General features: G+C 36.9%; 1 protein-coding gene across 6 annotated transcripts in view; it reads left to right on the top strand.

Moving 5' to 3' along the window:
- Nucleotides 1-23,557, top strand: part of CASK (calcium/calmodulin dependent serine protein kinase) — a 385,576-nt gene that overhangs the window by 336,253 nt on the left and 25,766 nt on the right. For 4 of the 6 annotated variants that reach the window (XM_082681939.1, XM_082681937.1, XM_082681942.1 and 1 more), the window contains 5 exons: nucleotides 8,862-8,947; nucleotides 10,248-10,316; nucleotides 13,160-13,228; nucleotides 14,624-14,659; nucleotides 16,307-16,503. In XM_082681939.1, the coding sequence (XP_082538065.1) occupies nucleotides 8,862-8,947; nucleotides 10,248-10,316; nucleotides 13,160-13,228; nucleotides 14,624-14,659; nucleotides 16,307-16,503 (457 nt within the window). The remainder of the gene's footprint in view (nucleotides 1-8,861; nucleotides 8,948-10,247; nucleotides 10,317-13,159; nucleotides 13,229-14,623; nucleotides 14,660-16,306; nucleotides 16,504-23,557) is intronic. The other 2 variants (XM_082681940.1, XM_082681938.1) reach the window with 1 other exon arrangement.

Genomic DNA, 23,557 nt, shown 5'->3' with positions numbered 1-23,557 from the left:
GTCTGATGTTAGTTTCAAAGTTACATTGGCCTCATAAAATGACTTGGAGAACCTCTCTTCATGAGTTCTCTGAATATTGTATAATACTGGAATGATTTGTAGCCTGTAAGTTTAGTAGAACTTGCCTATAAAACTATCAGGGGCTGATGTTTTGTGTTTGGTTTCTTTCAAGGAAGATTTTTTTTTTTACCACTGTTTGTTTCAATTTCTTTAACATTCATAAGGCTATTCAGCCTTTCTATATCTTGAGTGAGTTCTGGTAAATTACATTTTTCTGAAAAAATCTTAAGTTTTTAAAATTATTCTAGTAAGCTTCTTCTTAGTGTCCACTTACCTTTTTATTTTCTGCTGTCTCTGTAATTATGTACCCTTTATTCCTAATATTTATTTGTGCCTTGTCTTTTTTCTCTTGATCAACTTACCAGAGGTTTGTTCAAAAACCCACTTTGGGTTCTGTTAATTCTCTCCATTGTATATTTATTTTCTATTTTATTGTTTTATGACCTAATTTTTATTTTCTCCTTCCTTCTACTTTCTATTGGTTTTATCTAACTTTTAAAATTCAACACTTAGTTCATTTATTCCAGTCTTTCTTCATCTCTAATATATGCTTTTAAGGTTAAACTCTACCTCTCTAAGTACTGTTTTATCAGTATCCCACCAGTTATGATATGAAGCATTTTTATTGTGATTCAGTTCTAAGTATTTTTGAATTTCTAGTGTTATATTTTTCATTGACCCACAAGTTATTCAGAAATGTTTTTATGTACCACATTTAAGAGGATTTCCTGTATATCTTTTTATGTTTTACTTCTAACTTAATTGCATTGGGGTCAGAGAATGTGGTCTGTATGACACCATTTCTTTGAGGTTTGTTGAGACTTGCTTTATGGCATAGCACTTTAATCATTTTTGTAAATGGTCCATGTGTACATAAGAAGACTGTTTATTCTTTAATTGTTGCATGCAGAATTCTCTATATGATTGCTTGAGGTTAATTTTTTTGTTCAAATATTCTATATATTGACTAATTTCTTGTCTGTTTGACCTATCAGTAATTGTCGAAATATTCCAATTATCATGGTAGAGTTTTTCTATTTCTACTTATAGGTCTCTCACTTTTGGTTTTATATATTCAAAGCTGTTTTATTAGGAGCATAGAAGTGCCTGGTAACCATGTCTATCCTTAATATACTTTCTACTTAAAACCTATTTTATATTAATATAGTTATTCCAACTTAACTTTAGTATTTCCTAGCATGTCTTCTTCCCTCATTTCTAACCATTCTGTGCCTGTATGCTGTACAGTGTGTCTTACAAACATTTCCAAATTTGGGTTTTTCATTTTGTAATGCACTCTGATGATTGCTATCTTTTAATGGGCAAGGTTAGTCCATTAATATTTATTTTGATGATTTCTATCATCTTGCTTTTTTAAATATTTATTCCATATTTTAATTGATATTTTTCCTTCATTTTTGTTCCATCCCCCCACCCCCCAGTAAATTAGAATTTCAGCACTCTATTTCTAATTTTTAGGTGGTTACCTTGAAATTTTGTCATGCATATTTAACTCGACATATACTAAAGTGAAACAGTATGTTAATCCCACTCCCAAAGAATACAAAGACATTGGAACATCAAGTTAGATCCCAGTCTTGACTTGCATATTATTCTTGCCCAGCACTTTCATTCTGTCCTGTTTTAAATCCACAAATTTGAAATTACTCTTAAAATACATGACCATTTTTGTTTCGATTTACATAAATGTTTACAATTTTATTTGCTCATCATTCCTTTTTGCATTGCAGACCATCCTTTGGGGAGCGTTTTTCTTTCTTCCTAAACTACATCCTTTAAAGTTCCTTTAGTGATAGTCTCTTGTTGGTAAACTGCCTCAGGTGGTGTTTGTCTGTAAATATTTCATTTTAGCCTCAATCTTTTTTTTTTGAACATCTTTCTAGGAGTATAATTGCTTTACAATGTTGTGTTAGTTTGTGCTGTATAACAAAGTGAATCAGCTATATGTATACATATATCCCAATATCCCCTCCCTCTTGCATCTCCCTTCCACGTTCCCTATCCCACCCCTCTAGTTGGTCACAAAGCAACAAGCTGATCTCCCCATGCAGTGCGACGCAGCTGCTTCCCACTAGCTATTTTACATTTGGTACTGTATATATGTCAATGCTACTCTCTCACTTCACACCAGCTTACCCTTCCTCCTCCCCGTGTCCTCAAGTCCATTCTCTACGTCTGCGTCTTTATTCCTGTCCTGCCCCTAGGTTCTTCAGAACCTTTTTTTTTTTTTTTTTTTTAGATTCCATATATATGTGTTAGCCTACGGTATTCGTTTTTCTCTTTCTGACTTACTTCACTTGGTATGACAGACTCTATGTCCACCTACTTCATTACAAATAACTCAATTTCGTTTCTTTTTATGGCTGAGTAATATTCCATTGTATATATGTGCCACACCTTCTATATCCATTCATCCGTCAGTGGACACTTAGGTTGCTTCCATGTCCTGGCTATTGTAAATACAGCTGCAATGAGCATTGTGGTACATGACCCTTTTTGAATTATGGTTTTCTCGGGGTGTATGCTCAGTAGTGAGATTGCTGGGTCATATGGTAGTTCTATTTTTAGTTTTCTAAGGAACCACCATGCTGTTCTCCATAGTGGCTGTATCAATTTATATTCCCACCAACAGTGCAACAGGGTTCCCTTTTCACCACACCCTCTCCAGCATTTATTGTTTGTAGATATTTTGATGATGGCCATTCTGACTGGTGTGAGATGATATCTCATTGTAGTTTTGATTTGCATTTCTCTCATGATTAGTGATGTTGAGCAACCTTTCATGTGTTTGTTGGCAATCTGTATATCTTCTTTGGAGAAATGTCTGTTTAGGTCTTCTGCCCATTTTGGGATTGGGTTGTTTGTTTTTTTGATACTGAGCTGCATGTGCTGCCTGTAAATTTTGGAGATTAATCCTTTGTCAGTTGCTTCATTTGCAAATATTTTCTCCCATTCTGAGGGTTGTCTTTTGGTCTTGTTTATGGTTTCCTTTGCTGTGCAAAAGCTTTGAAGTTTCATTAGGTCCCATTTGTTTATTTTTGTTTTTATTTCCATTTCTCTATGATATGGGTCAAAAAGGATATTGCTGTGATTTACGTCATAGAGTGTTCTTCCTATGTTTTCCTTTAAGAGTTTTATAGTCTCTGGCTTTACATTTAGGTCTTTAATCCATTTTGAGTTTATTTTTGTGTATGGTGTTAGGAAGTGGTCTGATTTCATTCTTTTTCATGTAGCTGTCCAGTTTTCCCAGCATCACTTATTGAAGAGGCTGTCTTTTCTCCATTGTATATTCTTGCCTCCTTTATCAAAGATAAGGTGACCATATGTGTGTGGGTTTATCTCTGGGCTTTCTATCCTGTTCCATTGATCTGTATTTCTGTTTTAATGCCAGTACCATACTGTCTTGATTACTGTAGCTTTGTAGTATAGTCTGAAGTCAGGGAGCCTGATTCCTCCAGCTCCATTTTTCTTTATCAAGATTGCTTTGGGTCTTTTGTGTTTCCATACAAATTGTGAAATTTTTTGTTCTAGTTCTGTGAAAAATGCCATTGGTAGTTTGATAGGGATGCATTGAATCTGTAGATTGCTTTCGGTAGTATAGTCATCTTCACAATGTTGATTCTTCCAATCCAGGAACATGGTATATCTCTCCATCTGTTTGTATCATCTTTAATTTCTTTCATCAGTGTATTATAGTTTTCTGCATACAGGTCTTTTGTCTCCCTAGGTACGTTTATTCCTAGGTATATTTTATTCTTTTTGTTGCCGTGGTTAATGGGAGTGTTTCCTTAATTTCTCTTTCAGATTTTTCATCATTAGTGTATAGGAATGCAAGAGGTTTCTGTGCATCAATTTTGTATCCTGCAACTTTACCAAATTCATTGATTAGCTCTAGTAGTTTTCTGGTAGCATCTTTAGGATTCTCTATGTATAGTATCACGTCATCTGCAAACAGTGACAGCTTTACTTCTTTTCCTATTTGGATTCCTTTTATTTCTTTTTCTTCTCTGATTGCTGTGGCTAAAACTTCCGAAACTATGTTGAATAATAGTGGAGAGAGTGGGCATCCTTATCTTGTTCCTAATTTTAGAGGAAATGGTTTCAGTTTTTCACCATTGAGGATGATGTTGACTGTGGGTTTGTCATATATGACCTTTATTATGTTGAAGTAAGTTCCCTCTATGCCTACTTTTTGGAGAGTTTTTATCATAAATGGGTGTTGAATTTTGTCAGAAGCTTTTTCTGAATCTATTGAGCTTATCATATGGTTTTTCTCCTTCAATTTGTTAATATGGTGTATCACATTGATTGATTTGCATATATTGAAGGATCCCTGCATTCCTGGGATAAACCCCACTTGATCATGGTGTATGATCCTTTTAATGTGTTGTTGGAATCTGTTTGCTAGTATTTTGTTGAGGATTTTTGCATCTCTGTTCATCAGTGATATTGGTCTGTAGTTTTCTTTTTTTGTGACATCTTTGTCTGGTTTTGATATCAGGGTGATGGTGGCCTCGTAGAATGAGTTTGGGAGTGTTCCTCCCTCCGCTATATTTTGGAAGAGTTTGAGAAGGATAGATGTTAGCTCTTCTCCAAATGTTTGATAGAATTCACCCGTGAAGCCATCTGGTCCTGGGCTTTTGTTTGTTGGAAGATTTTTAATCACAGTCTCAATTTCACTGCTTGTGATTTGTCTTTTTATATTTTCTATTTCTTCCTGGTTCAGTCTCGGAAAGTTGTGCTTTTCTAAGAATTTGTCCATTTCTTCCAGGTTGTCCGTTTTATTGGCATAAGTTCCTTGTAGTAATCCCTCATGATTCTTTGTATTTTTGGAGTGTCAGTTGTTACTTCTCCTTTTTTAATTCCTAATACTGTTGATTTGAGTCTTCTCCCTTTTTTTCTTGATGAGTCTGTCAACTGGTTTATCACTCTTGTTTATCTTCTCAAAGAACCAGCTTTTAGTTTTATTGATCTTTGCTGTTGTTTCCTTCATTTCTTTTTCATTTGTTTCTGATCTGATCTTTATGATTTCTTTCCTTCTTCTATCTTTGGGGAGTTTTTGGTTCTTCTTTTTCTAATTGCTTTAGGTGTAAAGTTAGGTTGTTTATTTCAGATGTTTCTTGTTTCTTGAGGTAGGATTGTATTTCTATAAACTTCCCTCTTAGAACTGCTTTCGCTGCATCCCGTAGGTTTTGGGTCGTCATGTTTTCATTGTCATTTGTTTCTAGGTATTTTTTGACTTCCTCTTTGATTTCTTCAGTGATCTCTTGGTTATTCAGTAGCGTATTGTTTAGCCTCCATGTGTTTGTATTTTTTACAGTTTTTTTCCTGTAATTGATATCTAGTCTCATAGCGTTGTGGTCGGAAAAGATACTTGATACCATTTCAGTTTTCTTAAATTTACCAAGGCTTGATTTGTGACCCAAGATATGATCTATCCTGGAGAATGTTCCATGAGCACTTGAGAAGAAAGTGTATTCTTTTGTTTTTGGATGGAATGTCCTATAAATATCAATTAAGCCCATCTTGTTCAATGTTGCATTTAAAGCTTGTGTTTCCTTATTTATTTTCATTTTGGATGATCTGTCCACTGGTGAAAGTGGGGTGTTAAAGTCCCCTACTATTATTGTGTTACTGTCAATTTCCCCTTTTATGTCAGCTTCAATCTTGATTACTTTTGCTGAGAGCACAGTTTTAAATTAATGGTTACCATTCTCTTTTCTTTTGGCATCTGTTGTTTGATATTGAGAAGTCTGGTGTCACTATAATTGTCCTTGCTTTGTAGGTGATCTCTGCTTTCTCCCTGGACTTTTTAAGGTCTTTGTCTTTGATGTTCTGTAGTTTTACTACCTCCCAGCATGGATTTCTTTTTATTTATCCTACTTGGGATACATTATTCTTTCTGGAGCTGTGTAATCATGTTTTCATCAGTTCAAGAAAATTTGCAACCATGTTCCTTCAAATATTGCCTCTTCTCCATTCTCTCTATTCTCTCCTTCTGAACTCTAGGTAGATGTATGTTAGACATTCCCTCCATATCTCTTAATATCTTTTTCATATTTTCTTTATTTCTTGTTTCCTATTTTCCTTATCTCCTTACTTCTCTGAACTGCATTCTAGACAATTTATTTGGTTATGTCTTCCAGTTCACTGAAACTCTCTTAAGCCATATCTGAACTCCTGTTCAGCTCATCCGTTCATTGGTTTATGCTACCAATTATATTTTTCCTTTCTAGAGGTACTAGTTACTTGTTCTTCTTTTTATTTTCAGATCTGTCTGTTCACACCTGATAATCTCTTGTTGCATGTTCATCCTTGTAAATAGGTCCCTTTCTTTCCCCTAATATTTAACATATAGCTATTTTACACAGGCATACCTTGGAGATATTACAGGTTTGGTTTCAGACCACCACAATAAAGTGAGTCACCTGAATTTTTTTGTTTCCCAGTGCATATAAAAGTTATGTTTGCACTATGCTTTCATCTGTTAAGTGTGCAATAGCATTATGTCTAAAAAATATACATACTTTAATTAAAAATTACTTTATTGCTAAAAAGTGCTAACCATCATCTAAGCCTTCAGCAAATCGTAATCTTTGCTCCTGGTGGAGGGTACTGTCTAGATGTTGATGGCTGCTGACCGATCAGGGTGGTGGTTGCTGAAGCTTGAGGTGGCTCTGGCAATTTCTTAAAAGAAGACAACAATGAAGTTTGCCTCATTGATTGACTCTTCCTTTCACAAATGATTTCTCTGTAGCATGCAGTGCTGTTTGATAGCATTTTACCCATGGTAAAACTTGTTTCAAAATTGTAGTCAGTTCTCTCAAACCCTGCCACTGCTTTATCAACTAAGTTTATGTAATATTCTAAATCCTTTGTTGTCATTTCAACAATCAGGTAAGTTTGCCATCTTATATGAGCACAGTTCATGACACCCCCAAAACAATTACAATAGTAACAGCAAAGATCACTCATCACAGATCACCATAACAAATATAATAATGATGGAAAAGTTTGAAGTATTGCGAGAATTACCAAAACATGATGCAGAGACATGAAGTGAGCAAACGCTGTTGGAAAAATGGCGCAGATAGACGTGCTCAACACAGGGTTGCCACAAACCTTCAATTTATAAAAAATGCAGAATCTTTGAGGCACAGTAAAGCAAGGCACAAGAAAACAAGGTATTCTTGTATTCTATATCTGACCATTCCAATATCTATCCTCCTTGAGGATCTAAATCTGTTTTTTCTCTTTCTGATGACTCGCATAGTAGTTTGCCTTATTGTATGTATGTTTGGTGATCTTTGATTGTAAGCCTATTGCTTGTTCAAGTCAATGGAAGTCTTGGGGGCCTAAACTGGAAACGCTTTCCTCCAGGAAGGGTTTGTTCCTTGTTCTACCAGCTGCCATGGAGTACCACTGATCTGGGTCTTGGCTCCCTACAGAATCCTAGGCTCAGCTTCTGTAACTTGCTATTGGCCCAAGGCTCAGAATCCGGCCGTCAGGCATTACAGCAATGGCATTTACCCCTCCCACTATTTCATTCCGTCCTTACTTTGCCACCACTCTGGATGCAGCTCACAGGGTCCTTTTGTGTGGAGGGGAGAGTGTGGATGGAAGTGGGAAGTGTTCTTGGGAATTTGCATTCCTTTTGTGAGACCAGTAACACTTCAAGAGGTGTGCCCTAGACGGGATATGTAGTTGTAAGAAAGTCTGTGAGTGCCTAATCAACCATATTTGAAACAAAAGTCCCCAAATTTTTATGTTTTATTATGTTAACTTTCAAACATGAGTAGAGAAAACAGTGCAGTCAGTTGAAGTAGAGAAAAGTGGAAAGAATAGTGAAGTGATCGCCCACATACCCATAAGCCAGGTAGAATTATTGTTAATTCATGGCCACACTGGTTTCATCTGTATTTGCCCTACTGCCCACCCCCCTGGATTACTTTGAAGCAAATACCAGGTGCCTTATTTTCTTTATATGCATTTTAGTGCGTACCTCTTAAAGATACAATGAGCTTTTCATGATGGAGTCAGGTCAATAAGTAAACGTGCACAATTCATAAATAAGAAAGCAAAATTTTTCATAACACTATTTAAGCATTGGTTCTCGGTCACTTTTTCTAGTTGAAGTATTACAGGACCCTGAAATGCCTACCACGTTATTATTAAAAGTTTGCAGTATGTCTAATATAAACTTGTTGTTACACAGATATTATATCACAATTCTTTGAAAATCAACAGCCTTTGTATCATATTTGGTAGATAATAATGATAATAACAGCAAATACTTAAATGGTACTGACTATGTGCCAAGAACAGTTCTAAGCCCTCTACATGTATTAAACTCTTCTAATCCTCATAACAATCCTATGAGATAGATAGTTTTCATCTCCATTTTACAAATGTGAAAACCAAGACATGGAAAGTTTCAGTAAGTTACCCAAGATCTTAAAGCTAGTATAAGTGATGAAGCAGAGGTATGAACCCAGACAGGCTGCATCTAGAAGTTGTAGTTTTAAACCACTATATACACACTGCCTCTCTCAGAAAAATAAGCAGATTTCTACAGCCATCTTTCAAAACTGTGTCTTCCATAAGTTATGTGTATCTGTTTTGGTGAGTTTACCATGTGAGCCTAACTTGTACCTGGTTCTGAAATATTGGCCTTCAGTATTTAGCTTAATTTTTTAAAATTACTTACGTTGCTGCCTTTGGATTTTATTATTATAAAAGTATATATCATTTCATGTTTATAATTTTGTGTAATTTCTTAGGTACACTTCATGTCGGAGATGAAATTCGAGAGATCAATGGCATCAGTGTGGCTAACCAAACAGTGGAACAGCTGCAAAAAATGCTTGTGAGTAAATGAAAGTCTCTTTTTCTAAGATTGACTTTCAGTTCATTAACTTATTTATTAATGCACAAATAAAGGATATTCTTTTATAATCAGAGTATCTCTGGTACCATCATTTGTGTGGACTTGAACTTATACAACATTCATAAAAACTGAGAGCTAGGAAAATGTTCACATGCAGCAGAGCTTAGAAACATTTTGCCCATCTTTAGCAGTGTGGGCTTGAACATTTTCCTTTCAATCCTTTGTCTCCTATTTCTTATTGAACAGATGTTTAAAGAAAACCTTTGCAGTTGTGCATGCTTGTGAACTAGTTTCTCACTGACCTCAACTCTGCTGACATCAGCAGTGTCAGAAGCCTCTTTCCTGTGTAGCTGAGTCATAGCCAGCTGTATTGGATTTCTCTGCAGCACAGGGGAAAGGAAAGTCATAGTAGACCAGGCCATTTTTTACCATGCATATTCAAAATCTGTGTTCAAATTAGGCTTTGGATTGGGGCGGGGTAGGGAGTGCAGAGTGACAGGCCCTGGCGAGCAGAGGGAGATGTTTCGGACCTCTTGTCCTGGACCTTCTTCCCACCACAATGTAGCAGCCTGCCATGTTACTTATATCTATTGAAGGTGAAATAAGCACCACAGACTCACTACAGTCAAAACTAATGCCAAAATTATGAAATAAAGAGCAGATTTTTTTTTTTTTTTTTTTTTTTTTGCTGTACGTGGGCCTCTCACTGTTGTGGCCTCTCCCGTTGAGGAGCACAGGCTCCAGACACGCAGGCCCAGCTGCCATGGCTCACGGGCCCAGCTGCTCCGCAGCATGTGGGATCCCCCCGGACCGGGGCACGAACCCGTGTCCCCTGCATCAGCAGGCGGACTCTCAACCACTGCGCCACCAGGGAAGCCCTAAAGAGCAGATTTTTATGGAGTACACCATCATAATGTAGCCTACCAAATATAATTCTTATGTAATTACTTGTTCTATTGTACAGTTCAACTTACATTCACTCTTGAAAGGCATGTCACTTAGAGTTGTATTCGTGTCTATGAAAAGGTAACCATCAGAGGTTTGTTATACCTTTGCTGTAAGACCAGGACAGTCAGCCTTGACTTTGCAGGGCTTTTCCCAGGAATAACCTCCACTGTTAGTGTGAGCAGTTCCTGCTTTTATAACTAGGTTTCATTGTAGGCCCATGCACTCTCAGCTGACTTGCATTAAATACGCCCCCACATTTTCAGTGGTTTCTTGCGCGTTTTTGTGTGCAACATTTGTTAGTTAAAAGAGCTCTCCTTTTTTTTTCCTCCAGCGGGAAATGCGGGGGAGTATCACCTTCAAGATCGTGCCAAGTTACCGCACTCAGTCGTCGTCCTGTGAGGTAATAGCTCTAACGAAACACCCCGTCTCCTCTGGGTTCTTAACTAACTGTCTGCTGATGGCTGAATGTTTTGGCTTTCTGGGAAATTGTTTCTGCCTGTGCTGTTGATCACTGCACACCAATTTTACAACAAAGATAACGGAACAGAGTAGGTCCCATCCACCTACTCAGCCCTGCTTCCATGGAGATGTCCTCAGCACTTTAACTTTCTGCAGGCTGGAATCAAAACAAAATACATATAGAGAAGCTCCAAATAATGACAAAGACTTAATAAAGAACAAATAGAGTCTCTGGGGAAAAAAAAGATCATAACTGCAATAATATTTCCAGGAAGTACATTCACTTCCCTTGTTAAGAAATCACATAGATACTTCTTCTTTCCAAGGATCTGAGAAGTGGTCTATTTCTGTTAAGATAGAGTAGTTCAGATAATGGTGACAGGTCTCTAGATGGATGTTAAGTCTATGAGAAATTGATAACTGATGTTATTAGAGGAATATAGGCTTTTGCAACCTTCTGTGAAATTGTTTAAATTGGAATGTTATCTGATTCGTAAACAAGTTTTCTAGAGTAATACAAACCCAAAGTTCCTTTCTTACAATAGGCTTATCCTTTAGAAATTGTAGCTTTCCCAACCTATATTATTCAGTTTGCTATTGGTTAGTAAATGAGATTCAAAAACCTATTCTTTTTATCTTTGGAAATACGAGCCGGCCTAAATGGTGTCATCCTTTGGTCATTGCGCATTCAGTTTGAATATTTTTTTCTGAAGCTTGTTCTTTCTTGTGCATCTTCCAAGTATGTGTACATCAATATGAAGTACACATTTCCTCCAGTTAATATTTAAGACTGGCAGACAACTTATTTCATCTAGAAGGTTGAATTTGTACTTAGGAGAAATAGATGGAGAAATTATAATGTTTCTTCCAGTCTCTAGTAGTGATGTAAATTTCACAAGAAAAATCAGAGGCTTCATGTTTTTTTGTAAACCTATTGAAGATATGTATAACAATTTGTAGTTCTGTCAAGTATATTTTTAGTGAGCCATGACAATTGGGGTTTCTGTTATATCAGGTCTTGAGCTCCTCTCGGTGGCTTTTTATGGAACTTCAATTAGTACTATATTTCAAGACAAAATATAGAAGTACTTCTGCTCCAGGATTTATAGTTTTGAAATTTGTTACCTAGTACACAAACCTTACTGGAAAAGAGAGACTGTCACATGCATTTTTTAATTTTTTTTTTGCGGTACGCGGGCCTCTCACTGTTGTGGCCTCTCCCATTGCGGAGCACAGGCTCCAGATGCGCAGGCTCAGTGGCCATGGCTCACGGGCCCAGCCGCTCGGCGGCATGTGGGATCCTCCCGGCTCGGGGCACGAACCCGTGTCCCCTGCATCGGCAGGCGGACTCCCAACCACTGCGCCACCAGGGAAGCCCCACATGCATTTTTATGTAAAGCATTTTGATAGTCTAAAAATCACAGGTGGTCCTCATACCATTTCTCATCTTGGAAGAAATTTAGTAAATACGATTGATTTTTGTCTTTTTGGCTCACTAACCAGAAAATAGTGTTAGTTATTAAAAATTTTCTCTTGTGTTTTTGAGTGGTTGAAGTAGTTTTGGGGTGGGACCAGAATTACACATATAAATGCTATGCTCTCGAGTAAGAAGAGCCCTCTCTTACCTTCTTTACCTCTGAAGAATAGGAAAAAATGTACTCCCCTCCTAGCCCTACCCCCAATCTGTCTGACTCTCCTGTGCTCTGGCAGAATTCAAGCCTGTGGTTGGACTCTTCCCAGTTACAGCAGTACTTCCCAAAGAAAAGCTCTCTGGCCACCTTCATCAGCATCCCCCTGGCCGTTGGTAAAAGAGGGGACCCCTGCCCCACACCCTGGCCCTACTGACATGAGTCTCTGGGGGTGGCGCCTAGACATCATTCTGCTCACTAACATCTGACAATACTCATCTAAGGGATCCCATTATTTAAAGGCTAACAGGTTCCGGAGGTTTTCTTTAAGTCTTCTAGAAAAAGCAAATGTCTTTTGAGCAGACATGCACATTTCAAAGGTTTCAAAGAACTCTACTAAACCAAAAATTTTTAAATACTTATTTTCATCCCCTCCTTTTTCTAACATTAAAGTTTATTTGGACAATAAGGGAGTGGAGCCTGGAAAGGATTTTGAGCATGTCACATAGTATAGTGGTTGTGGCTGCTGGGATCTTTGCCAGAATCGTTAGAGGCTCAAGATTATTGTTTTAATTAATCCGCTAAAATAATCTAAAAGAATAAAGGTTTCTTCTCTGGTGTATATCTTTTACCCTTATTAGTAATATCTATCCTAGAAAGATTCTAAGGTGATTACAACATGAGAAGTCTTTGAGATTCACTTCACTTCAAATTGCATCATTCAGTAATTTTTGATACCAAGGTACCTAAGGATTACTAAATACTTTTCAAACCTAATTTTCAATAAAAATTAGGCAGTTGGGATCTTCAGCACAATAATTTTATAGTAATATTTGTCATTTTACAGTACTTGATAGGATTTTAATATCAAGTCACCCTTCAGGGTCTTATTTAAAGAAAGCAAAGGTTATAGAATGTTAGAGACAGGAAAGAAATGGTTAATGAATGACATGGTCATCACTTACAATATGTGAATCTTCAAACTGTAAAATTTTTTTCCATACTTCTGTGAAATCATGCAAGTAAGTCAGTATGGCACCTTTATAGCTAAAACCTCAAAGGAAATGGTTGTCAGACTGTGGTTGTAACTGTTGATGTGAATATCTCTGTTTCTGTGCTGGTGTTCTGTGTTAATGAACCTTGTGTCTTATTTCAGAGAGATTCCCCCTCCACTTCCAGACAGTCCCCAGCTAATGGTCATAGCAGCACTAACAATTCTGTTTCGGTAAGAACTCTAGCTCCACACAGCAAAGTGTGACAATTTTGTTGGTGCCACCTGCCATGAGTGTTCTAGTTACATGTGTTCAGTGGAAATATTGTCTTCTGCCGATATACAAGGCTACTACAGCTACAATGCAGTTTACTCCTGGAAAATCTTTTTCAACATTTTCTTCTCATTAAAAATGCCTTTCATTAGTTAAATTTGAAGAAATGTACTTCAAGACTGCTTTGGTCATTCTCAAAATATTTCTCTGTCACCCACCTACTATTTATGACTTTGCTCAAAGTTATGCAAAGGATGTAAATGGAAGTTTCTTGAAATTTCTCAACATTTTTTTTTAATTTGAGAAAGATAAAGAAATGTAAGGATTTTGCAGAGTAGGCATTTGGGTATTCTCGGGCTTTGTAGTTGTCTATTCTGAGTGATATCAGCAACATGTTTTAGTTTCCGCTATCTAAGTTTACGAATTGGTGTGCCCTCTGTTATTGTGGTACGTGCACATACTTTTGTGAACTATAAGCCTTGCCTGGATATAAACAGCAAAAGGAACTGGCTTCAAACTGCACTTAAGCCACGCTATTATCACATCTTTAACACAAAGTACTTTATATTTTGACTTGAACTTGGAATTTTACTTTTTTTTTTTCAGAACTATCCATTTTGGAAAGTAAAAAGAATTGTTTTTAATTTAAACAAATGGGAGCACTTAATACGTGCAGGTGTGCAATATTTGGGGTAACAAAATCTCTAAGTTGCTGATATTGCTGTTAAAAATATTGAGAGTTCTAATAATACAGCAGTATCACTTTTTTCCTATTAACTTGCCCTTTAAAAATATACCAACATTTTTATCAGATAAATTTTTAAATAATTTAGAGATCACCTCAAATGGAATGATATAAGAGAAATTATGGAAGAAAATTTCCTAAGACTTTTATTTGCAGCTTCAAAACAGGCTACCAAAGGAATTCATTTATAACATTTAATAACTTTAAGATGGTGAAAATCCGTACAACCATTGAAGTTTTCGAAATCTAAATGGTTGCAGTGACTAAGTTGAAAAGGGCAACAGCTCTTTTGAGTTTTGGGGGTTTTTTTAAATAGGCTATTTCACTTGCAGTGGCTTTTGTGTTGAAGATGCTGAGTTGTTTCTTAAGAACACATTTTCTCTCTGCTTAAACTTACCTGCTTTCTTCAGCTTGCTGCTAAATGGCCTGGGTTTGATTTTTTTTTTTTTTGATAACTCAACATTTCTGAGAAATGGAATAATGTATATTATCTCTTTACAACTTAAATCTAGCTCATTTTTTAACCATATTGTAACAGAACACACAAATTACCTTGTACTCTTTGAAAAGTAAATGAAAATTTTTCTCCTGGGTTGGCTTTATTCTACAGGACTTGCCATCAACTACCCAACCAAAAGGACGACAGGTGAATAGATACCCTCTATAGAAACTTCTCTAAACTGAGCTGCTAATAGCCAATCCTTTATTAACCCTTTTCATCCCATAATGTCTGCATTTTGGACCATAACATTTGAGCATTGAGAGCTTGTACCATTTCATTTTAACACATTACACATGACTAATTCTCTATAAAGATTTTTTTCCTAACATCTTTGTAGCTGTGATGGTTATTGTAATTTCAACCTGATCATTTTGTGTTGATGGTTGAGAATTCAGCCTTTGGGGATCTTATGGGCCTGCCTCTGGGGTGGAAAAAAATTTTTAAAGGTTACAAAATTCTTAGAATTCTAAGAATAACTACAACGTACATGCCAGTGAACATTTTTAAGCAATAATTATCTGAAGTTTGAAGGCTTTTTCATAATTTGTATCTGCATGTGTATTTCTAAAAGCCATATACAATGGAAAAAAAAAGAACAGAAAATTCCTGGCTTTACAGCCTAATCAAACATGAAAAGTTAAGTGCTGCCTAACACAAGCAAGTAACTTTCAATTTGCTGGCACTTTGAGTATGAATTTTAGGTGCAAATGCAGAGACTTGTTAATTTTATAGGCTGGATTTCTGAAAAGAAACTTAAACAGAATAATCACACAATAGTTCCAAAGCCTTCAGGTTGGTTTTACAGTGACTTAAACATTAATATTCAAATTTAATTTCAAGAGATAGAATTTTTATGGTACTTTTTGTGAAATGTGCTATTAAAAAATATCAAATTGTGAGTTAAGGTTTGCATAAACTAGCACCTAATAGAACTCACCCATAAGTGATGCAACATTCAATATCTAGCACCTTATTTTAAATCATTTAGAAATCCAGTGATTCATAAAATGGTACCATATAACCCCTTGTATGCTAATCTGTTTCCTTTTATAATATTTACCAGTTATATTCACATATCATAAAACTCAGAGCCTTAAACCATGCATATCTTGAAGCTCTGTGCAGATTTCAAGTGTTACACTGGCAAAGCCAGGATTCAAACTCATTTTTCTTCTCTAAAAAGAGTAAAATACAAAGTCTAAATCCTGTTTAAAAAATAAAACTGTTTTTAAATGCTTTAAAAAATTGTTTGAATTACATTTAAGCTTATCAGCAGTGTGTAGACACACTGCCAGTTGTCATGTAAGCATTTTACAGCAAGATACCAACACGGAGTTCTTGCTAGTTTTGTATCATGTACTGCTTTAGGGTTAAAACCTGTCCTGAATGCTTGTGGTCATGGTTTAAAGGCTGCCATGTGATCATGACAACTTATGCATAATAGCAACTAAATATATTCAGATTTTAAAATGGTAAGCATACTTCTCTATAATTTTAAGCCTATCCTATTATAGTAAAAGCAGAAATTAAGTCTATTTTTACTAAGGAAGTATCTTAAGTGTTCCCTCCAAATAAAAAGAGCAAAGACTTGAACCTGTACACACCAAAAGTAGTACATTGTTTCTAGTGGTAGCTGTTTTTTGTGTTGTATTTCCATGCATCATATTTGCTTTCACCATCTAATGTCCTGTTTGTATTGTAGTAAGTGTTGGTATGTGGTTATTAAGTTAGAGCTGACTGTTTTCTTTCACATCACCATGGCATTTTTTCTTACAAACTCCTGTTTTATAGATCTATGTAAGAGCACAATTTGAATATGATCCAGCCAAGGATGACCTCATCCCCTGCAAAGAAGCTGGCATTCGATTCAGAGTTGGTGACATTATCCAGATTATCAGTAAGGATGATCACAACTGGTGGCAGGGTAAACTGGAAAACTCCAAAAATGGAACTGCGGGTCTCATTCCTTCTCCAGAACTTCAGGAATGGTACGTTTTTGTTGTTTTCTTTTAGTTTCCAATAAAAATGAAGCCTGGCCATCCATTTTTCAACTTTATATTTTATTCTTTTATAGGGTAAAACCTGTTTAATATATTCCTTGCTCTGTTAGCCAAACACAGTTCAAATTAGTCATCCAAGAATTCTAAATTGTCAGCACCAAGTAAGCTCCTGCTTAGAGAGTCAGGTCTTTGTTTCACACATGAGGAGAGGAAGGTCTGTAGAGAGGCTGAGCGACTAGCCTCAGATCATGGTCACATCGTGGTCTCTTAGCAGAGCCCTCTATTCCTATATGCTGTTTCCATCCTTTTAGAATTGCATTTTTTTAAATGTACCCACTCCTTGCCCCTCCACATGCTCTCACCACCCCCATTCCACTCCACCACCAGCGAAAAACTCAAATGCCAGGATTCACGGTCATTCCAGGTATTTAAAGAAGATGTTTCACTATTAGAAGGGTAAGACAGTCAGAAGCTTCATTCTTTACCTTTCCAGGTCTTTTTTTTAAAATAAATTTATCCATTTATTTATTTTTGGCTGCGTTGGGTCTTCGTTGCTGCGTGCAGGCTTTCTCTAGTTGGCAGCGAGCGGGGGCAGCTCTTCGTTGCAGTGCGCGGGCTTCTCATTGCTGTGGCTTCTCTTGTTGCAGAGCACGGGCTCTAGGTGTGTGGGCTTCAGTAGTTGTGGCACATGGGCTCAGTAGTAGTGGCTCGCGGGCTCTAGAGCACAGGCTCAGTAGTTGTGGCGCACGGGCCCAGCTGCTCCGAGTCATGTGGGATCTTCCCGGACCGGGGTTCGAACCCATGTCCCCTGCATTGGCAGGCGGATTCATAACCACTGCACCACCGGGGAAGTCCCCCTTGCCAGGTCTTTAAAAATGTGTGTCTGTTAGACAGTTTAGGCTTTGAACGCAGGTTAAAGTCAAACAGTTTTTAGACATGTTTTTAACTGAGAGGAGTCACGGATTACTGTGTATTTTGGTAAAATCTATTTCTGTTACTAATGTTACAATTTGCTGTTTTTTGAAAAATGTCAGTAGTTTTACCTTTGTCAGTACTTTGGCAATATATATCAGAAACCTAGTGCGAAAAAGATAACTTCATGTCCAAAATACTTCCAAAATACTTGAACCTAGCTGAAAGAACCTAGCTGAAAGAGACCAAAGGCATAGAGTTCATAGACACATACAACTTTTCATCCTTTTTTTTTCACTAATTAAAGGGATTTCTCAGCAATCTCTTTTGCTTGATCAGTTCTTTCAGCTATACTCTTAAATTTAGAATGTCAGAGCTGGTAAGAACTTCAGATGCCATCATTTTACACAAGGAAACATAGGCCTAGTTAGAGGAAGTAGCAGCCTTCCATCTGATGCTGTCTTTCAAGTCTCATCTTCAGAAAACAGTTTAAGCATTAGTGAGAGGAAAGTGATTTCTAAGTCATTTTGATGGTGATGTTACTATGTTATCACTGATATTTATGTTTTACAAAATGTGTTCTTGAATGTTGCCATATATTAATGAGCATTTGTTGAAAGTAATTATGTAGAATCCAGACCTCTTCTCCCTAGTCAGCTCATTTGTATAAATCATGTCTCACCAGTACCTAGAACTCTGAGTCCTCTGGAGGAAGCCTGAGAAATGGCAGGGGGAAAAGCAGATTTGCTTCCTGTTTCCTGTAATGGTAGACTAGGTTATTTGGATCAATCCTCCCACTGGAAAAGAAAAATGAAAAGTGCTACAGAAAATATGTTTTTGAAAATGACCTTAAAAGTACTGAGTAGCTGAAAAGGTATTGGGGAACTCAGTGACCAATTTTTATATGAAAGCCATTAATCAGAGCAGTAAAAATTAGAGTACCAAATTGGTCCATTTTGCCAGGAGGGCATTTCTATTACTAAAAACTTCTCTGCCAGAGGACCAAGGTTAAGACCTAATAAGGCCTGTACAAGTAGGAGAATCTTTTAGGAGACTCATCCCGCATTGTCAGGATCTGCAAAAGGCTATACCCCCAGGTTAAGAGCAAACAGATAAGCATCCCCTCACTGCCCTTCCACACCAGGGGACTGTAGAGAAGGCTGCCTTGTCGGTGAGCAGAGCAAAAGGAAAGCAAAGTTCCCCTGAAAAAATTGTGGCCACTGGTCCACCTTGAATGGATTTGCACCCAGGTACACATAGCCCGGGACAGCCAGGGAAACTCCAGCTATGTGCTTGATGTGAGGTTTCCCCTTTACTAACAGTTCCAAATATCTGTTATAAACAAATGAAACTCTCTGAAGGAGAACACTTTTATCCTAGGCCTCATCCTAGAGCTCCTCCTGACCCCCCACGTAAACTTTCTTGAGGGCAGTTACCAGCAAGTCAGAATAAGCAGGCGCACATGGAAACCAGTGAGACCTGACAGAAATGAAAGACGCCAGGAACAAACTCAAACCTACTTCATATATTGGAATTAGGAGACAAAGGTTTTTAAACAACTGTGCTTATTAGCAAGCTTTTAAAAATCAGTAAAAGCTTAAAAAAATATCTTCAGAGAAGAGGGGGAAAAAATTTAATGGCATAGCAGATTTGAAAAAGAACCAAAATGAATTTCCAAGGACAAAAAATGCACTAACAAAAACTCAGTGGCCACATGCCTATTAGAATGGCTAAAATTTTTAAAAGTTTTCATCAGCAGGTAAATGGATAAACAAATGATGGCATATGCATACAATAGGATGCTCTTAAGCAATAAAAAGAAATGAACTATTGATAACACACAACAATATGGGTGAAACTCAAAATCATTAGGCTGGGTTTCCAGGCAAAAAAGAGAACATACTGTATAATTCCATTATATAAAATTCCAGAAAATGCAAAACTAATCTACAGTGACAGTGGTTTCCTGGGGATCTGGAGGAGGGAGGGGGGGATTACAGAGGGGCATAAGAAAATTCCTGGGGTGATGAAAATGTTTGTTATCTTGATTGTAGTGATGGTTTCATGGGATGTATTAATGTTTCAAAACTGATGAAATGTTACACTTTATGTTATGTTCAGTTTATTGCAGAAAAACTGAACTCAATAAAGTTGCAGTGACTGTAGAGGGAGACAGGGATTCTAACTAGGATGAAGAGGAAGAGGCCCACTGGGCAGTATGTTCCTTGAGACCACAGTAGGACTCTGGAGGTATAGGAAGGCATTCCCAACTGAGGGGGAAAAGCAGAGTCCCTTGTTGGAAAAGTGAATTGGTCTCTAGAATGTCGATGGACGTGTAATACTAATGAGAAAGATTTGAAACAATACTATCAGCCAGACCCAGAAGCTTTGTTCAGATGTGTTGCTACCAAGTCATATTTTTCACATCCTGTAGATGAGAAATCAATTTTTTTGGACCCAAATACCTTACCTTATTTATCCTTGCTAAATCTCATCTTGCTTGACAAGGCCCATCAGTCTAATCCTCTGATACGATTTAAGTCCCTGAATCTGTCATCCCTTCCCTTGCCTACTAGATCCTCATCCAAGTCAGCAATAAAATGTTAAACATGTGTTTGAAATTTCCTTCCAGGTTGACCTAAATTCTAACACAGTTTCCTTGCACATACTGAGCTAAAAGAAATAACATTCATTTCCTGAGTGCCTAGTAAAAATCAGTATCATTCCTCTCTCATTACACCACATGTGGCCACACCACAAATTTTTACTGGGAACTTCTTTTTCTTAAAGTTTTTAAGCTGAAAAACATTTATTATAAGATACTCTGTACACTATAACGTAAGCTTCATGAGGTCAGGATTTCATCTCTTTTAACCTGTCAAAAATTCCTCAGTTCTGTTTATGTTTCCAAAGATCCTGTGCCTCACAGAAGCTGTATTTATGACTGACAGCACATATTGGCTTGAACTGGAAGAATTCCCAAAGCAAAGGTTTCATCAGCCTCCTCTCTGTGCCACTTAGGTAATATATGGAGATTGACTTTGTTGCTGTTACTGAGAGTTCACAGTATTTCCCAATAAATGTCTTTCTCCTAACCAAAAATAAAGAAATAAATATAAATAAAGCCCTCAAAGATCAAGAGAGAGAAAGAGACATGGAGGAAAGACTCTTTAAGAAAGTAGAAGAGAACACGTCCCAACTCATTTCATGATGCCAGCATTACCCTAATACCAAAGGTCCATAAAGGCAAAAGAAAACTACAGACCCATATCCCTCATGAGCACAGATGTAAAAATCCTCAGCAAAATATTAGCAAATTGAATCTAACAATATATAAAAAGGATATACATCTTGACCCAGTGGAGTTTGTACTGGGAATGAACAGCTGGTTCAACATTGGAAAACCAATCAACCTGATTCACCATATTAACAGACTAAAGAAGAGAAATCCACATGGTCATAGCCATAGGTGCGGATTTTAAAATTCAACATCCATTCATGATTAAAACTCTCACAAACTGTGAATTGAAGGGAACTTCCTTAAACCTGATTGAGAGTATCTACAATAAACCTACAGCAAACATTATTGGAAGGGAAAAAAATATAACAGGTGATATGATTCTGTGTAGAAATTCAAAGGAATCTATAGATAAACAATTAGAATTAATGAGAGTTTAGCAAGATGGCTGATGTAAAATCAGTGTACAAAAATCAATATTTCTATTTACAGTAAAAAACGGAAAATAATTTTTAAATACCCTACATAACACCACCTGCAACACCATAATACTATAAAGTACTCTTGCAAAAAAAATAGAACTTAAGTTTGATTAGGCCTCTAGATCTAATTAGCTATTTGCAGGAAATGCAAAAGACAAAGAGACTTACTGAAGACACCACAGGGGTGAGATCAGAAACTATAGGACAAACAACCAGTTTCTGCAACAAATAATTTGCAAGAAGAAAAGGGAGAGAGGGAAGGAGGGGGAACCTATAGGTTTAAAGGGAATTTAAGAATATTTAAGGAAGAAATGATACAAACTTGGATTTTTTTCAAAGTAATCTTAGGGTGGGTAGGTTGTAAATAAAACAAAATAAGCCATGAGTTAATAAATGTTGAAGCTGGGTTGTAGATATTTGGGGTTCATTACACTATTCTCTACTCTTGTATATGTTTGAATTTTTCAGTATTACAAATTTTTTAAATACCATTTATAAGTTTTTTAATCAACAACCTAGGAACAAACCTAATAAAGTTGTTCAAGACATTTAGAGGATAAATTATAAAACTTACTGAGACATTAAAGAAGACCTAAATAAATGGAAAGACATACTGTATTCAGGGACTAGAAGACTCAATATTGTAAATATTGTAAAGATGTCTATTCCTCCCAGATTGATTCATAGATTCAATTCAATCCCAACCGTTTTGAAATTGACAAGCTAATTTTAAAGTTTTCAAGGAAATGCACAGAATCAGGAATAGTCAAGATGCTCTTCTAGAAGCATAAGGAGGGAGGCCTTGCCCCACTGATGCCAAGATTTATTATAAAGCTGTAGTAATTAAGACAATAAGGTATGGGCTTAGAGATGCTCAAATAGACCAATTGAAGAGAACCCCTGAACACTCTCATACATAAATAGTCACTAGTGAGGAATGGATAGACTTTTCCATAAGTTGTGCTGGGGCAATTGGTTATCTATTAGGGAAAAAATGAGAGAAATTGGACCCCTGACTTCACACCACATACAAAAATCAGTTCCAGTGTATTAAAAACCAAAACATGAAAGACAAAACTATAAACCCTTGAGAAGATAATATTGGAGAATATCTTTAGGGACAAGGAAGGATTTCCTAAAAAAGATATCAAAAATATTTCCCATAAAAGAAAACATTGCTAGATTTGACTAAATTAAAACTAATAAGTTACATTCATCAAATACCATGAAAAGATTAAAAAGGCAAGCCACAGAGTGGAAGAAGATACCTCCAACACATATAACTAACAAAAGTGTAATATTCACACCATATAAAGAATTCCTACAAATCAATGAGAAGAAGACAACTGGATAGGAAAGTGGTCAAAAGATTTGAACAGGCACTTTACAAAAGAGGAAATCCAATAGCCAATAGCATATAAAAGGTGCTCAATCTCATTAATAATCAGTGAAATGCAAACTCAAAACACAGTGTTATTTCATTACTCGTCCACCATGATGGCTAAAATTATAGACTGATAATAACAAGTGTTCACATGGAAGTGGAACAACAAGAACTCTATACTGCTGGTGGGAATGCAAATCAGTACAATCTCATTGTAAAACAACTCGTCATTTTCAATAGCATTGTATGGCATTCTGATAGTCATTTTGGATTCTCCTTATATGTGGCTCACTCGGGCACCCCACATTGGCCCACAAGCAAAGTCATTAAGTAAGCAAAACCTTCTGTGGTAATATCTTGAAAGGCAAGTACTTGCTTAGCCTAAACCTAAGAGAGCAACTTTTTTTATTATTATTATTTTAAATTTTTGGCTGCGTTGGGTCTTTGTTGCTGCGCACGGGCTTTCTCTAGTTGTGGCGAGTGGGGGCTACCCTTCGTTGTGGTGCGCGGGCTTCTCATTGCAGTGGGTTCTAGGCGTGTGGGCTTCAGTAGTTGTGGCACATGGGCTCAGTAGTTGTGGCTCACGGGCTCTAGAATGCAGGCTCAGTAGTTGTGGCACAGGGGCTTAGTTGCTCTGCAGCATGTGGGATCTTACTGGACCAGGGCTCGAACCCATGTCCCCTGCATTGGCAGGCAGATTCTTAACCACTGTGCCACCAGGGAAGTCCTAAGAGAGCAACTTTTTAACAACATTTATGTATATGTTACTAATGCTGAATACTGTAATTATGTAGAACAAAATTATGATTTTTCTGAATGTAATTCTAACTTTGGATTTAATCATAGCTTTTTTTTTCCTACCTAGAATCTTCAAGTAGTAGTAGTACCATTTATTAGGCATCTACTGTGCCTGCCACTGTGCTAGGGATATTATTTACATTTTTTGTTATAATTCTTTACAACAGCCATCCAAGAGGCTCCAAGAGATTAAGGAACTTGCCAATAGAATGCACCGCCTAAGAGCAT

Source organism: Grampus griseus (genome assembly GCF_964374135.1).
Source record: "Grampus griseus genome assembly, chromosome: X".
Taxonomy (NCBI): domain Eukaryota; kingdom Metazoa; phylum Chordata; class Mammalia; order Artiodactyla; family Delphinidae; genus Grampus; species Grampus griseus.
Note: the sequence above shows the minus strand (reverse complement) of the source record. Positions and strands in the feature narration are given on the sequence as shown.